Source organism: Patiria miniata, unplaced genomic scaffold (genome assembly GCF_015706575.1).
Source record: "Patiria miniata isolate m_02_andy unplaced genomic scaffold, ASM1570657v1 HiC_scaffold_19, whole genome shotgun sequence".
NCBI lineage: Eukaryota > Metazoa > Echinodermata > Asteroidea > Valvatida > Asterinidae > Patiria > Patiria miniata.
Window position 1 is genome coordinate 7,105,915 of NW_024037057.1, and position 16,806 is coordinate 7,122,720.

Below are 16,806 nucleotides of genomic sequence, written 5' to 3' on the forward strand. Positions count from 1 at the left end.
CTGCAACTTATACCCGATACAATGTCCGGAACTTGTTCGGAACTCGTCCCGGATATGAATCGAGACAGGCCCTAAATGAAAACTTAGTTGTTGCCAACTAAATTATTCTTGCTCTGGTAAATACCCATTTCATCAAAATCCACACACGGCATAAACAGAAAGACCAAATACCAATGAACACGCCTTATCTCTAACCCCAATTTATTCCAAAGGCGCTGGGGAAAAAACTCTGAACCCCCACTCAGTAAATCAAGTTCAAATTCCTTTAACATCGTTTAAATTTGGGGTCCATTTTTCCTGTCCCTGTTACATCTGACGTCTATTATTTTATAATTCTGATGCACTCCTTAACGCAGTCGTCCTCCAAGAGTGATTATGAATAGCATACTACCTACCCAACACATAAACAATTGTTTGAAGTCATTCTTAATGATACTTCAATGGCAAATCACAAGGTAGCAGGGACAGGAAAAACAAGTCACACTTTAGACTGTAAATTGATAGAAAGACCTTTAACCTAGGAAAAACAAATGTTAATTTGTTGCTAATAAAATTCACAGATTTTGATAGACAGTCATTCCATCAACTTTCTCCTCACAACCTAGAGAAGGCCCGTAAAGTACCAGGAAATATTTTTTCCATAAAATTTCACAATGTGTGTTTAGTGCTTGGAATGTTTTTATTTTATATTCCAAATTGTTGTTTTTGTCCTTGCAGTCGTTTCTCCATTTTTGCCAAGTCTGGCGGGGAGGCGTACTTGCTGGGAATCGCAGCCAAAAAAGGCATGTCACCGAATGTAGAAGTCCGAATTGTCGTAAGTTGTACTCTCCTAATTTTTTTTTTTTTTTTTTTTTCATGTTTTTTTTTTTTTTTACTCTGACGTTCCATGAGGAAGTGCCAGCAAATATGCAATTTTTTTTATGATACTTGTTTCTTGACCAATAGGAAGGCAACGACGGGCCAATGTGGGAAGATCCAGGGAGGGCGGTGACGATCGAGATCAAGAACCCAAAGAAGGAGACCAAGATGAAGGGAATCAAAAGCTTTATCGCATACCAGATCACCCCCTCGGTAAGATGATGGTTTAGTCCTGCTGGTATTGGCTGTCTGCTTATTGTGGTTTGTACCATTGTGCTTTAGGGATGGACGAGAAAAAAAGTTGCTCTTTGTATTGATTTTTTTTGTAATTGTGCTTGAAGGCATATTGATCACCCCTTTGTAAGACAGTGGTTTATTCCTGCCGGTATTGGTTCTTGCCTGATGATGGTTCATACCATTTCGTTTAAGGGATGCGCAGGATGAAAGAATGACTTTCCTCTTTATCTGTGCTTAGTCATTTTCAGGAAAGAGATCCTTATAAGGACAAATGGAAATGTGTGATTTGATTGAACCATGTTTAAAGGGGAAGTAAAATAACGCAGTGTAAAAGCAAGGAAGATTTTAGAAACAATCTCACCTTTTGTACAAAAATGGTGTCTTCCAACCATGATAGGTACAACAGAAAATTGGCCTAAACCACTTAGCTGGAGGGTAATGTAAAAAGTGATCAAATTTGAGGTTATATTGTAATTCTGCTTCGTAATGGATCTTACCCTTTGTAAGAAAGTGGTATCATCCAATAAAGCCTAGTTGTGTAGGGTTTGGTTTGTACCATTTGTAAATAAGGTATTTAGTTACTGTTTTCTCGCCTTTTAATTACAGGACTCGGGCATCCAAGTCAGTAGGAGATACAAACATTTTGACTGGTTATACGAGAGACTTGCGGAGAAATTCACATTTGTATGCATACCACCGTTACCGGACAAGCAAGTGACAGGTAGGAGAAATAATTCATGGATTTTTTTTTTTGGTTCTGCACCGACCTTTTATTTCAGTGTGATGATTGGCCAGTATATTGTAAATAGGTTCCCAAGATGCCGAGAACAGCGTAGGAATTGGTCGTTGAATGACTTCATTTTGTCCTGGAAAAGTCACGGAAAAGTCACAGAATTTTATATTAATATTTCAGAAAAAAATGTTGCAACCTGACGCCACTTCAGCGGTTGTGTACAAAGTTTATGGAGAGTCTGGGGGGGGGGGGGGGTGGTGTTTACATTTTGGCTCCATGGTATTTTGCTTCTGTCGATGCTTCTTAAATTAGGAGTAATGGTAGTTGACCTGCGAAAATTACTTCATTTTGGTTATGCCGTAGCCATCACAAAAGCGTATTTTAAGTATTTCAAACAAAATTTGAAATGTTTCTCAGTCCCAGATTCATGTCTTATCATCATTTTTTGCAATGACTGACCTTCATTGAGATGATATATGAAGAAAAAAGTGGCATCAGGTTGCAACATTTTGTCCAAGATTTCTGTGGGAAATTTCAACTAATACACGTTGTTTTTTTTTTCTATCAGGGAGGTATGAGGAAGCGTTCATTGAAAAGCGCATGGAGCAGCTCCAGAAATGGATGAACAGAATGGGCGCCCATCCCGTCACCGGCCAGGCCGACGTCTTCAGGCATTTTCTCTCATGCACAGACGATAAGGTGCGTCAAAAGTTTTGGAATAACAAAACGCCGTATCCTCCCTGAGCCCCGTTTGCTATTTCTCGGGTTTGCAGCATTGCTGATGTTGCTAGCGTCGTGACGTTGGGCATACCCTAGCTATATGGCATTTACGAGTTTATGGCTTCTGACTAGCGCCCCTTGGACAAAGACATTGACAAAATGGGGAACTGCCAATATAGGGCTGGATAGCTCAGTTGGTAGAGCACTGGAACGGCAGTCCGCAGGTCGCAGGTTCAGACCCCGCTCCAGTCATTTTCTGTGTTCAACTTTAAAATTAACTTCATTGTGAGTGTAACAGTCAACAGATTCTCCACACAAGAACCGCACACAACTCCTTATCACAGGTTCACAATTTATGTCATTTTCTTTTCACTTTCGTACTCTGTCTCTACACATGAACAGAAATGGAAACAAGGCAAGAGAAAAGCAGAGAAGGACGAGCACGTCGGGGCGGCGTTTCTTCAAGTCATCCAAGCCCCGGAGAAACCACTAGACATAGGCGTCGTGTGAGTTGATAATTTCCTTCAATAGTATTAGCTGAGTCTTTTCCTTTCATCCAAATTTCATTGAAATTCTCAAAGAATACAGATTCTCAAAGAATACTTAGAGTGGCATGGGTGGCTAGTGCGTAAAACACTTGCCTCTTACCACTGTGGCCCTGGTTGGATTCCTGGCTCGGACCATATGTGAGTAGAGGTGTGCATTGGTTCTCTCCTGTGCCAGGGGGCAAAGGTCAAGATCCAAAAAACTACAACAAAAACAACGCTGATGTAAATGAAGGGCCCGTGTAAATGTAACTATAGGCAACTGCTGGTAAATTTGAATTTTAAATAAAGTGTTGTAAAGTCTCTTACAAATGGTTATAAAGTTTTTTGGGGGATTTGTTTTGGTATAACTTTCCTGTTTTTCTGTCGTTGACTATCATAGTGAGAAGCACCATGACAATTTCAGCAAGTTCCAGAAGAGCATGGACCAAAACATTGCAATCTCTGTCCAGACCAGCCACGAGTTCTCCAAGAAACACAACGGCCGTACGTAGCTTCCTTGGTTTTTTTGGTTTCTTTCCTTACTAAAAAAAAAAGTGCACTTGTTAGCAGTCTGAATTCGAATCCAAGGCCATCAAGCCCACTTGACTACAAAATCTTGGACTTCAGTCTCCAGATTTTGTTTTTACCTTAACGTAGTCCATACCAACCACCATAATTGTAAGAGAGTCGGTGACATGTCAATCACAAGTCAGTTTACAGGAGATGATAGATAACAACGGAATTCCTACATGTAGGTCACAATTCATTGGAATAGTTCTTCACTTGATCTGAGACAGGTTCCCTTGACCTTGGAACCAGGCTGGGCGTAGGAGAGTCAGGTTGGCGTAGCGGTACTTTCCTCGCCTTCCACTGCTGTGACCCGGGTTCGATTCCCGCCTGGGCCAATATGTGGATTCGGTTTTCAGTCCCTACCTGATTCCGTGGGTTTTCCTAAGAATATTCTTCTGGGCTTTTCCTCCCACCTCTAAAACTGTCATTTCTTCTCACTGCCTTCTCTCTGCAGGTTTCTTCAGGCTTGTGAGCTACAGTGCCTAGGGCGCTTTTGAGGAATCCTTGGTTTCATGACCAGAAATAATTGATAATAATAATTGAAAAGAATTTAAAAATAACTGGATGACTTGTGATTGACCTGTGATTGATTTTGAGAATCGAAACCTGCCATTTTGGTCTTGTTGTTAGTTATTCCCTAATCCTGATTTGCATTAAGTCTCCGACCGGCAAAATGTAGTGCATTTCACTTGCAGTGGATGCCAAGCTGCATTCACGTTGGAGTCTTTAAATTCTTGCACAGGGTTCAATGCAGAATTCTACTATATGAGAAATCAAGTGGTCTCTGGTTCGCATCCAGTTTTGGCCAACTGTTTCACCATTAACAACTTTTCTTCTTTTGTGTTTCTCCCATCAGCCTTCAAGAGAGAGTTCCAAAAAGTCGGCCAGAGTTTCACCTTGCTAGCACAATCATTCGACTTGGACACCAGACCGCGTAAGTCAAGTTGTTTTTCCACTTATCATTTTAAAGTTTGTCTCATTAAACTTTTTTTTTTTTGGAGATACACCTGAATTTTGCTTTTGCCTACAAGAAAGAAGCAGACACAAGAGTGCAGACAAAAGAAAATTAGGACTTGTTCAATCGCCTTCTGTGAACTTTTGCCAGATTGGCGTCGAGTCATTTTTTTTTTTAAATTGAAAGTGTTCATTTCATTATTCCATTTTGTCAATTTGTATTTGTTGAAGTAAAACGTGAACGATAGCAGTGTACATGCTAATCCCGTCAGACAAGATTAATGCATTTTCATCAAGTTTTGTGAAACTGTCTGCTTTGAAAATTGCATTCTAAATCAAAGTGTGGCATAGACATGTGGCTCCCAGATTCATTTTTTTGTCTGGTTTTGAGTTAGATTTGAGTAAGATTGGGACAAAATGATCATTTCATCTTTTGCTCTCGCTCACCTTCAATCAAGAGTCCCATACATTTGCGCCATTGAGTAACTAACTGTTGTAGGTTTTTATTCAAATCGGCAAGCTTCGCATTTCAAATGCTTGCTGGATTTAGCCGTGTGTCGTGGCGTTTCGGGATATTTTTGTGTGCAGGGTATTAGAGTTGAAAAGTTCTTACAAATTGGTCCATGCCATCTCATTCCATGTGTGTTGGTTTTCTCTCCTTTTTTTTTCTCCTCTGTTTTTTTCTGTATCTATACATTGTCTTTCTTGCATGCATACCGCAGGGAGTTCAGATGACGATAGGCCACCCCAAGGTATGGTATATTTTACAGTTCATCCCAATTCATCTGTGTACCTCACATTGTCTCCATGCATGCACTGTAGAGGGCGCTGTTTTATCCTTCTCTTGAGGGCCAACTTGTTGTCCATACCCACTGCCCTATATTCAAGGGTGCTTGTGATCGCTAGTCCCCTTTCGCAAAATTGGGCGAGGGAAATGCCGACTTCGCAAAGCATTGTGGGTTGGTGATTTGTCGTCAATGTCATGGGCGTAAATCCCGCTGGGGATGGGGAGGATATATCCCCCACTTTTCAACCAGGGGGATGGGCCATTGGATCATTCCCACCCCACCCCTGATTTTTGTGGTGAGAAACGGGGAAAAAATGTTAATTTTGAGGGTACCAAAGTAACTTTCCAACGGTCTTAACTTATTTGTTAGTGTTAAAAAACAAACGGTTCAAAAGCTTTGAATGCATCGTTTTATGTAAGGTTAAGAATGGTAAGCTCGCAAATTTGCATCACATGTACATGTGTATCATGCTCCCCCCTCACCCCACTTTTCGATTTAAAATGGCCCCTGTATTTTAGGAACATGAGGTACTTGTACATGTATGAGGTATGGTCATCCCCATCTCTCCCCCTAACCACCACTCGCCGACACGGATTGACGCCACTGATCAATGTACATACAATCTGAGCATTGGTGTCGTGCAGACCAATCAGCTTTCAAACAAAATGTGTCCAATGAGAGTTCAAAGAAGTCAGAGGTCATCACACCCTTAGTTTTGGGCAGTTGGTACATGCCTTCTCTTTATACCCAGCACGATATGAGACGGAGGGGTACCCCCCCCCCCCCATCTCCCTATACCCTATGCAAACCCTAGACTATTGTTACCTAACACATCCCCCCTAGATATCTCGAAAGAATTTTTGAGATTCTGGTAACACAATGACCAACACAAAGGTGGGAGGGTTCCCTCTGTCTCATATCGTGCTTCATACATTTTTGCTTCTCTTCACAGTAATATTTTCATGTTCACTTCCTAAAACCTTGTCGTGTATGTGCTTATTAAAAGCTTTCATAATTTTCTTGCAGTTTAGCTTTAAGATGTAGTCATGTGAATCCTACAGCTCTAGTTTCTTTTTCTATATTGGTATATCTTTCTATGCTGCTTGTCTTTGGTGATTGTTAACCTTTAACCTTTGACCTGTGTAACCTTTGTCTCACGTAGCTCCATGTTTCAAGACTCTAGCAACGGCTTTTCCTCAACAAAGTCAAGATGACGTGGAGTAGCTTTTAACCCAAACTTTTCTATCTGTAGCTAACATCCAAACGTTCATTCTACCTTTCTGTGCTTAAATCATTTAGGTTGGTTTCTGATGATGTCATATGCTTACAGCTTCAAGTGCTATTGCAATTATGCATTCTAAACTAAATTCTTTAAAAGAACTGTTCAAATTTGCTTGTAGATCATTTATTTCAAACTCTTATAAAAAGTATTAAAAACATTCAGATTTTTGTTCCCTTTTTATGAATTTCTTGGTAACCAAATCTAGTTTCTGTTACTATTTTTTTATATTACTTAATATTAATATTATTTTTTCTATCCATTTCCTGCAAGTTTGACCAAATTTACCGAGTCCGTGAATCACACCGGAAAGGGGAAACCTTGTGATTGTCGTTTTAATTTTTTTTCTTCTGAATATATTAAAAACAGGCATATTTTTGTTCTGATATCTTTTAATTTTTTTCTTTTCTTCTATCCTAGGTTCATAGACTTAAAAAAACACTTCAATTTTTTTCTCCTAATTATGTGTGTTTTTCTATCCCTTTCCTGCACAAAGTCGACAAGCTTACAAGAACCATGAATATTATTATCAAACGGCGACGATAATTTGTGCCAAGTTTTGTTTCGTCTATCCCAGCTCCCACAGACATTGTACACACCTCTAGTTCTTTAAACATAAAACTTCAAAACTCCATGATATTTATCAGTATCAGCTTGGGTCCCTCATGTACAAGGTCGCCAGTAACAATGTACCTTCCTCCATTAAAAGTATTTTTTCTCGGAATCTCGAAATTCATTCTTACTTTACTCATCAAGCCTCTAATTTTCACATTCCATACACCCGTACTTCAATTGCCCATAAAACGGTTAAACACTAGGGACCCATGCTTTGGAATTCAGTTCCTGATCAACTTAAAGCCTCCAAAAACATTTCGACCTTTAAACGTATTTACAAATCTATTTTGTTAGAAGTTTATAGCTGAATCTCTGCAATGCAATTGTTCATTTTAATCCAGTTAGCGAGCCTACATTGTATATAGCCCATGCCATTAGGTACTTGTCTGTTTTTGTTTGTTCACATCTGTAAGTTAAACTTAGCTTTTGTAAGCAACATGTGCACTGAGCCCTGTTGGTATTTTTGTCTCCCAATCTCATGCCCTCTCTTTTATCTTCTTTCTGTAGGCTCAATGCACGTGTTTGCTTAATATAGGGACCATTGCTTACAAGCTTTGCTTCTTAATGGATCCCTCTGCAGTATCACTTGTTCGTTAATTGCATCTTTATATATCCATTTATTTATTTATATATTACTTTCCATGATTAACTTTTGTTGGATTAATACTGTGGAAATAAATAAACCTGAAACCTGAAACCTAGTTTCTTCTTCTAATTTTGCATGTTCCTTTTATCCCTTTCTTTCAGTGTCGTCCAAGCTGACGGAAGCCATGAAACACACGGGACAGACGTACGACCACATCGGCCAACTCTTTGCCGATCAGCCCAAGTACGACGGCTACATCTTGGAAGATTTCTTGCGGGAGTACGCGGGCCTGATGTCCACCTTCCCCGACATGATCAACTTCCATAAGGTAAAGTCAAGGAAGTACTCACAGGCACTGTCTCCTCCTAAACCTTGTGCTGCAAGATGCACTTCTAGACACACGGCTTTCACAGTCGTGCTGCATTTTGCGGAGCTCATTTGAATAGGGCCCCAACCACACTATCGTGTAGTTTCTGTTGGTTCTTGTTTCCTGTTGTGGCTTGCAGGGACGATCAATTGTGACCTGTTCTGTCAAAAGCAGACGCTTCTGGGCATAGGTTGAAATTGAGATAGGGCCAAAAAAATGCTGTGGGGGTGATTTTTACGATTTTCAAATTTTTGCATATTTGTAATCCTGAACATGTCTTAAATATACTATAAAAGTTTGAAACCCTAATTTGAATTCTAAATATAGTATTTTTGATGATTTGTAGAGGTATATCAGTTAAAGAAATGTCTGTTTTGTGACGTTCGTCGCCATTTTCTCTGTTTTCTACTTTTCGACACAGTGAACTTCAAAATAGCATAACTTTGCCCAGGAATTACAGGTTTCAAAACTTAAACCACCTTTTAAAAGGAAAATGGACACATTTTAACAATGTGCAAAACTCTCATTTTCGACCTTATGCCCAGAAAAGTCTGATTATCCATGCCCTGCGACGAGGCCGGCTAGACTCACTGGGATTTTATAACACAAAACATGCGGTTCTTGTCAGAGGGCTGGTGTTTGGCTAGAACTTTAAGGTTCAATATTACAACCAAGGCTAAAAGGGGCTGTCATGTTATTTGGCTATGTTTGAATCAGGAACTTGTGAAAATATGAATTTTTTGACAAGCAAAATGTCGGAAAGTTAATTAAGCAAGCAGTTTTTGTTCCCATCCTAGCGCGGAGGGAATTTTAAGCAAGAATGGGCGGCCTGCCTAACAACCACCAATGTCTTCGTTATCAAAGACTGCTCGACTCACAATACTGTCTGTCATGACAACTTATCTTTTCACAGCACACCATCTCAACCGTCAAGGAGTGCCAGAAGCAACGGGAGGAGCAGAAGATGGACTACGAGGAGGCGGACACCGTGAAGAAGAGGGCGGATGTGGTCTCTTATGCCATGATGGGTAAGTGGGGGCCAGCAGCCGATTTCACGAAACTTTACGCAATGGCGTAAATCCACTTGCGCCACAATTTATTGTGCACAAGTTGCATAACATTTAATGCTGCGCAACATTTCAGTTGTGACAATTTCACGAAAGTTTCATAGTGCGTAAGTCCACGACTTGCACAACAAATTATGGCATAACTTGCGCAACAAAATATGGCGTAACTTGCGCAATCATGTTAGGTGCCGTAAGTTGTGGCGTAGTGACTGAAAATGACCGATTTTACCAGCAAAATGGTGATTCTGGTGGATCCCATTATTTCACAACTTATCAAGGTTGATACAAGACACTCACAGCTTTGTGTTTGAAATTAAAGAAATGCTATTTTACTTGTGACAATGTTTTTAGAGTCGCCGCACGATTCCGAAGAAAGTCAGACAAAAATATTTTCAAAATGGCTGGCAGAGGTGATTCAGCGACTGTTTCGATAACGAACAAAATCATACATGAACAGCTGTCGTAAATGCTGTTATTATCCTCGTCCAAGATGTTAAGATTATAAAAACGTTGCGCACCTACGCCAAGTTTTGTGAAATTGATAGTAAGTTTGTTGCACAGCTGTGCAATAAATTTGTTGCGTAAGTTCTACGCATGGCATAAGTTACACACTGTTTCGTGAAATCAGCTGCTGGATTCGTTGAGATCGACAACCATTGTAACGTGTCCTTAGCCCCAATCTTGCCAGATTTTGTCAAAGTTTACTTGGAATTTGTTGTTGTTGTTGAGGATTTTGCTTGGAGGTACACATTAGTAACATCCAAATATCACATCACCGCAACAACAGACCTTATAAACACAAGAGTGACGTGACTTTTAGCTCGGTTGGTGGAGCAATGGTACAGTCTTCTGAAGGTCGCGGGTTCAAATCTCCCTCCAGTCATTTTCTGTGGTTGATTTCTTTGAATTTTTTTTTTGCATCTTTCCAGCGGAGATCAACCACTTTCACACGGAGCGAGTGACGGACTTCAAGGAGGTGATGCAGCAGTATCTCGGCGAACAAATCAAATTCTACCAGGCCATCACGTCGAAACTTCAGGAGACGCTACAGAAATATGAAGAAATCTGAACCACTTCTAGGTTTCTTACTTCTCTTCTTTCTTTTTTTACATGGCAGTGTTTTAATTGCATTGATTCTTGTTCTTAATTATAGAGACAGGGATTTTGCCGGAATGCCACGGCCTAAAGTTTGGGATGAAGGTTTATTTTAGAGAAAAACACAATTTTTCAGTCAAAATGGGCATTGAAAGTTCACTGTTTCACCGATTTGAAATAAAAAAAATCAGAAGTACGTTTGAAGATCCAGAACATTAATCATTCATGTAAGGCCTTTTCATAAACGGAACAACATTGAATCAAATGTTTGTTTCAAATATATATCCATTAAGTAACTTACAAAACAATACTTGGTATTAAGTTAGTTGAAAGTTGAAAACTTCAGAAGGAGACTCTTTTTCCTATTTTCGATTAGTTTTCTGCTTTTGGCCATTGAATTTTTTTTACATTATCAATATCCCCTACTGCCTTTAGAAGCCACACGACACATTTCAGTGGTCGTATCAAAAACTGGCGTGTTCTTTTGTTACTGGTTGAGATTTCCGGCAACGGGTGCTAGCGCGGTAGTGTTTCGTGCTTACTGCCCAACCAAAACGTGGCCACAACGCTTAACCAGAGACCAACAACTGAACTAGGTTTTTGGTTACAACTGCAAAAACTCAACCTACAATCCCGGCCAAAATGGTAGGGACACTACTGCCCCGCTCCCCTAGTCAATGTTGCTTGGACCACAGAACGCACAATGAGAGACAACATTGACAGGGGAGGGGGGGGGGGTCGGCACAGCCAGATTTGGCAGGGATTGCTGCAGTTTATATGGTCGCGTTGTTTCAAATTGCCGGTGTAGCGTGAATATCCGACTCCATGAAATGTGGACTCATTGGTAGTACTGCGCACGCGTGAGTACGATACTATGCTATTTTTAGGATCGTTTCGGGAGAGTGACCTGTCACGTGCGAGGGATAAACCAATAATAGGGAAATAGGGGTCCTATTTTCATAGGAGTCGGATTTTCATGTGACACCGGCACATTAAATTTAAGAATAAAAATAGCATTGCAGTTATTACGAGTTCACTCAAAAGTTGCAGAATCCATTACATTTTTTTTTCTCAAAGAATTTACCCAGTTCGATGTTAACGTTTTAAAACTGGGGACTGCCTTTTCATAACGGCAATATAAGATGGCTGTATTCCCGGACTTGTTTAACCTTTTTGAGGGTAGTGGGGGGAGCCATTGGGTTTCCTTAAAAATTTCTTGAGAATTTTTCAAATTTTAACTTCAAACGTATCGATATGATTAAAAAACAAATTGATATTTTTTAAATAAAGTAATTTTTTTATTTAAAATAGAAAAACAAAAGCTTCAGTAAAAAAAGTAGTGAGAATGTACCATTTTAAGTGTCGATTCACAAACATTGTACAGTGTAAATATTAACATGACAAATAAATATGGTTAACCGAGACGGACCTTTTAATTTGGCATTATTTTTTTAATTCTGCAAACTTATTTTGAATTTTTTTTTTTTACTTGAACGAATGTGAGTGTATGGTTAACGTTGTTAATAAAATCAAATTCATTATCTTCTGTATTTTCAGGGCGGATTTAGGGTTAGAAAACAATGTTTAGGGGTAGGAGTTAAGGAGAAGAAATAGCTTAAAAAGTAATAATTTTTGTTGGTTTTGTTGGAAAGAAACACGCCCAACTGTTCATCCTGGTAAGGCCAAAACCAAAAAATACTCGGTCTCTGGTCAGCGCACGTGTTGATTTTAATCATGCGCGTCAACCTTCTTTTCTTTTTTCAAATTAACACGGAAGCTACAACAGCGCCCTCTATTGCCGCGCCTCCTCAAATTTTTGTACCAAGGAGCACCAAGGAATGGGGAAATTGCACCAAGGCAAATGATAAAGGGCACCAAGGCAAATTATGGAGGACACCAATGTTTAATGAGGACACAAAAAAGCAAAATAGTACCCACCTTGTCTGTACAATCCAAGCTTGAAGAAAGAAAAAAAAGCCGCATGGCGGCGTCAACTCCGGAACTTTGGTCTGACCAGAGACCGAATATTTTTTTTTTTTGGCCTTAAAACATTGGTCGTAATTGGTGCTGTACCTAATTGAAATGAATGATGCGTAATGAGTTGAACGTTTGCTTGTTACTTCATTACTCCAGTGAGTACTACCTGTGGACAAGGAAAAAAATAAAATCTTGTTTCTTGGGCATGTATTTAAAAAGCTTCTTTCTTTTAGCGTTGAAATATGTTATATTTTTAATGAATTGGGATGGTTAATCTATTGTGATTAGGCCAAAAAAAAAAAAGTCGGTCTCTGGTCAGCGCGCGCGTCGATTTTAATTATGCGCGTCAATCTTTTTTTTTCAAAATGTTCCGCGGTAGCTCCAACAGTTTTTTTTACCAAGGAGCACCAAGGAATGGGAAATTGCACCAAGGCAAATGATCGAAAGCACCAAGGCAAATTATGGAGGACACCAATGTACATGAGGACACCAAAAAAGCAAAATAGTACCCCACCTTGTCTGTACAATCCAAGCTTGAAGAAAAAAAAAAAAGCAAAAAAAAAAAAAAAAAAAAACACGTCGCCGCATCAACTCTGGAACTTTGGTCTGACCAGAGACCGAATATTTTTTTTGGCCTTATATTTCAATTTTTTTTTACTTTATAAGGGGAAAAATGTAATTTTGTAATTTGATATAAAAAAGCTTATTCTAAAGTATATGTAGTTATATATGAATAAGCGTCGGGTACGTTATATTACAGGTAGTCCATATACATGTGTATAGACCGTGTGCGTAGCAGCCATCTTAGGAGGCAACGCCTTTGTTTTGCTGGGATACGCATGAGTGAACCATTTCTGCATTCATTGTTACTGAATTAAAATAATAAAATATGCCTTCTAAGATGGCCGCCGCGCACAAGGTCTGTTGCAGTGCTGCTGCTGCTAAAGTTTTGGAAAGTTTCTAAAAACTGGGAAGACAAAACAAATTTTGCTCATCACCACATAAGGCCAGTGCCCTATTTTTCGTTGCCGTGGTTACAGTTAGCATACGATCTCCTTTAAATAGAGCAAAACAATTCTTGGTTGCGGTATTTCACAGATCAGAAGGAATTGTGGCTTTTGGTGAAGGCATGCATTCTGGGCCCAATTTCCTTGGCTCTGCTTACCACAGAATTTTGTGCTTACAGTCACCATTCTGTGCTTAGCAGAAAAATACCGTGCTTACCCGGTAAGCACACAATCCTTATTTACATCATGGGTGCGCCTAAGCCAAGATTCCATGCTAACCCGTGAAATACGCTTACAGTAAGCACAGAATTTTCTGCTACAGTAAGTTTGGATTTTTCGCTTATGGTATTTAGAGCCACGAAATTGGGCTCAGTATTAAACTAAAGATTCTGTGCTTACTGGGTAAGCGTAGAATTTGTGTTAGCACTGTAAGCACATAATGCTAAGGGAAAGTCTCAAGAGTCGGAACGCTTTGAACGTTCCACCAGGGAACATCGCTAACCCACAGACTTGGTGTTTCATAAGCTATCGTGCCTCTCCCAAAGAAAGCAACCTACAGTGTGACAATATTTATTTGTAGACCAAATGTCTTTGTTTTGTTTTGTCTGCCCTTCGCAGGAGAGTTCTTCCAGGGTGGCAGCTGCATTATATATATAGGTTATGTACTCTTATGAATATTCATCAAATGTTAATTACCTATTCATAGCAATATAGAATGACTTTTTATGTATCAAAGTATTCTCTAATTATTTTTGTTTTTATATTGAGGAGTATAAGTTTGTACACTTACATGTACTTTGCCCACCAAGCTGCACCATTCAACTTGTCACAAGTCCCACAGTAAGATATTTTAACGTTTGGTTTTTTGGGGGCCAGAACTGAATACATTTGTAGACTTTGGTCCAAGACTTCATTTGCCTTTATTCCCCTTATACAGCTGTAGTCTCCATCAACAAGATGATTCAAATCCAGTCTCGGCAATATTGGCAGTGCTACCCAGCAGTGGCACACCAGGATTTGGCTTGGGAGGTGGGGGCTCACAATTTTTTTTTCAAATTTTGTCAAAAAATATTTTTATATTTTTTTTTGGGGGGGGGGGGGGGAGGACTGTTTCATATTTTGACATTGGTGCCGCTATTTACACCCCTATCATACTACTCAAAAATAGGCCACATACATATCACCAAGGTTAAATCGTGGGACTAATCAAAACATTGACAACCTCTGGGGGGGGGGGAGGGGCTCAATCGCGTGCGATGTATGCTCGGAGTTGTCCTGGACAGCACTGCCAATATTGCAGAGACTGGATTTGATTCATCTTGTTGATAGACGGACGTCCACCGACCGCGGAAAACTTTACCGCATTTGTGGGACTGGCTGTAAAAATTCAATTCAGGCATAGGACTGTGCACCAGAGATGCCACTTTTCAGGTTTTAACCTGAATTCAGGTTTTTTTTCAAAAAATGTGACAAATTAAAAGTGCTGGATTTGGTCTGAAACATCCAGAAAATACGTTTTTGAAAGAGGGTAAGGGTAGTTTCAGGTTTTTTAGTAGTGTTTCAGACTTTTTATTGATATATTGGTGGCATCTCTGCTGTGCATTGGGAAAACCTGTATTTACTTTATCAGTACCAACCCCATTTTTCCCTGATGGGCAAACTTTTTTTTATTGTTTTCTTCAAAATGACAGCATGCCAGAAGGAATAATTTCACAGGGAGTTTAGTGTCATTACTATCTTTAAACCAAGTAAGTATATTAAACAATAATTTGGTCGGTTACTTTCTGGATAGCTGCAAATGGTCCACTCCTACTTTTTAATTCCAATCCCGTTTTTCTGGTAGCTAAAATTCACATATATAAATGCATGCACACCCAATACGGTTTCACGATAATCAGTTTTTCAACCTTTAAAATTCAAACAGTGTACATGTATTTTGTAAAATTAATGTACATTTTAATACAATGTCATTTTCGGGTAATTAATCTGAAGAGGTTTTTTTTTTATTTAAAATATGCCAATTTGTTTGTGTATCATTTTGTTTCATTGTCAAATTGCATATGTAAAGGAGGTACGTTGATGTTAACAATCGCATGATGAATAAACGTCGAAGCAAAATATGATTTAGGCTTTGAATTGTTTTCTTTTACTTCTAGCTTTGCATTTTAATGCCTCTGCTTTAAAAAAAAAAATGTTGAATAAAATGTACATTCATATACACTATTTCTACACCCAATTTTCCTTTTTACACGAAATAATGAAGTGTTTATATGAGAAAGCTTGGAGCCTTTTGCAAACTACAAGCTATTTTTAAGCCAAATTCCTGAAAATTTAATACAAGTTTCATACATGTGGAAGAAATCAGCATTGACGAAGATCTCTTAACCCTAACCCTCCAAAATCCTCCAAAATCCTCCTGCCGGTTTTGGAGGATTTTAGAGGATTGAGGATGAATGGCAAAGATGTAACGCTTTTTTTGTGGAGGATGCATTACGTCAAGCCAGTAGGCCATATCCTGCATTGGTTATGTTCAGCCATGCATAAATCAGCCCTGTGTTTTTCTCGTATTTCATCCGCACTGCTTCTAAATGCCATTCGCACTGCCTCGAACCATAGCAGTAATTGGCAGGGGAATTTGGAGGATTGAGGCAGTGGTCACCCTCCACAGACTAAATTCAAGAAATAACGGATGATTTTGGAGGATTGAGGCTGAATCCTATTTTTTTTCTTGGTGGCAATTGGAGGATTTTGCAGGATTGAGGTTGCATCCTAGCCAGAGGGCCTAGGGGGTTGGGTTAAAGGTTTGAACAAGCTAGCAACTGGCAACGGGATGCGCGCCACATTATGAAATAATTTTGTAACACCAGTAATGTTTGGTGAACTATGGTCTACCAAATATTTGCAAAATGCGGTGTATTTGAATTGCCTTGTTCGGTTTTGAATGGCAAATCAGTTTTTGTTGAGGCTATAATGTTGTGATCATCCAGTTTTGTAAAATGTACCTTGGTACTTAAGAAATACACGAAAAATATAGATTTAGTGTAAAATGTGATTGTTGACTTACATTATATACATGCCACAGTATGAATTGAGTTGACTTCAAAAAAAAAGGTGCCTTTATGCACACACACAAAAAGTAATCGAACAAGAAAAATGCATTTTAAGGCCAAAAAAAAAGTCTCCAGTTTCTGGTATGGAGCTTGCCCAAAAAGTGGTGCGGCGACGCGGCTTTATTTATTTTTTTACCTGATTTTTTTTGCCTCAAATGTCGGCTGATGACTGCAAATGGTGCCCGACTAAACTTAGTGCAAATATATGGGAGTCCAGAGAGGCCACATAAAGCTTATTCTCGATCATAACCCCATCCAAAAACACATTAAAATTGTGCAGCAGCAGGATTCCAGTCAAACCAGTGAGTTTGGCGGT

General features: G+C 39.3%; 1 protein-coding gene across 1 annotated transcript in view; it reads left to right on the plus strand.

Moving 5' to 3' along the window:
- Positions 1–12,035, plus strand: part of LOC119725576 (sorting nexin-33-like) — a 32,059-nt gene extending 20,024 nt beyond the window's left edge. Inside the window, exons 8-18 of the mRNA XM_038197039.1 lie at positions 718–814; positions 946–1,071; positions 1,702–1,816; positions 2,397–2,527; positions 2,951–3,054; positions 3,476–3,579; positions 4,502–4,579; positions 5,322–5,351; positions 8,029–8,195; positions 9,148–9,262; positions 10,231–12,035. Coding sequence (XP_038052967.1) covers positions 718–814; positions 946–1,071; positions 1,702–1,816; positions 2,397–2,527; positions 2,951–3,054; positions 3,476–3,579; positions 4,502–4,579; positions 5,322–5,351; positions 8,029–8,195; positions 9,148–9,262; positions 10,231–10,370 — 1,207 coding nt within the window. The 3' untranslated portion in view covers positions 10,371–12,035. The remainder of the gene's footprint in view (positions 1–717; positions 815–945; positions 1,072–1,701; positions 1,817–2,396; positions 2,528–2,950; positions 3,055–3,475; positions 3,580–4,501; positions 4,580–5,321; positions 5,352–8,028; positions 8,196–9,147; positions 9,263–10,230) is intronic.
- The last annotated feature ends 4,771 nt before the right edge of the window (positions 12,036–16,806 follow it).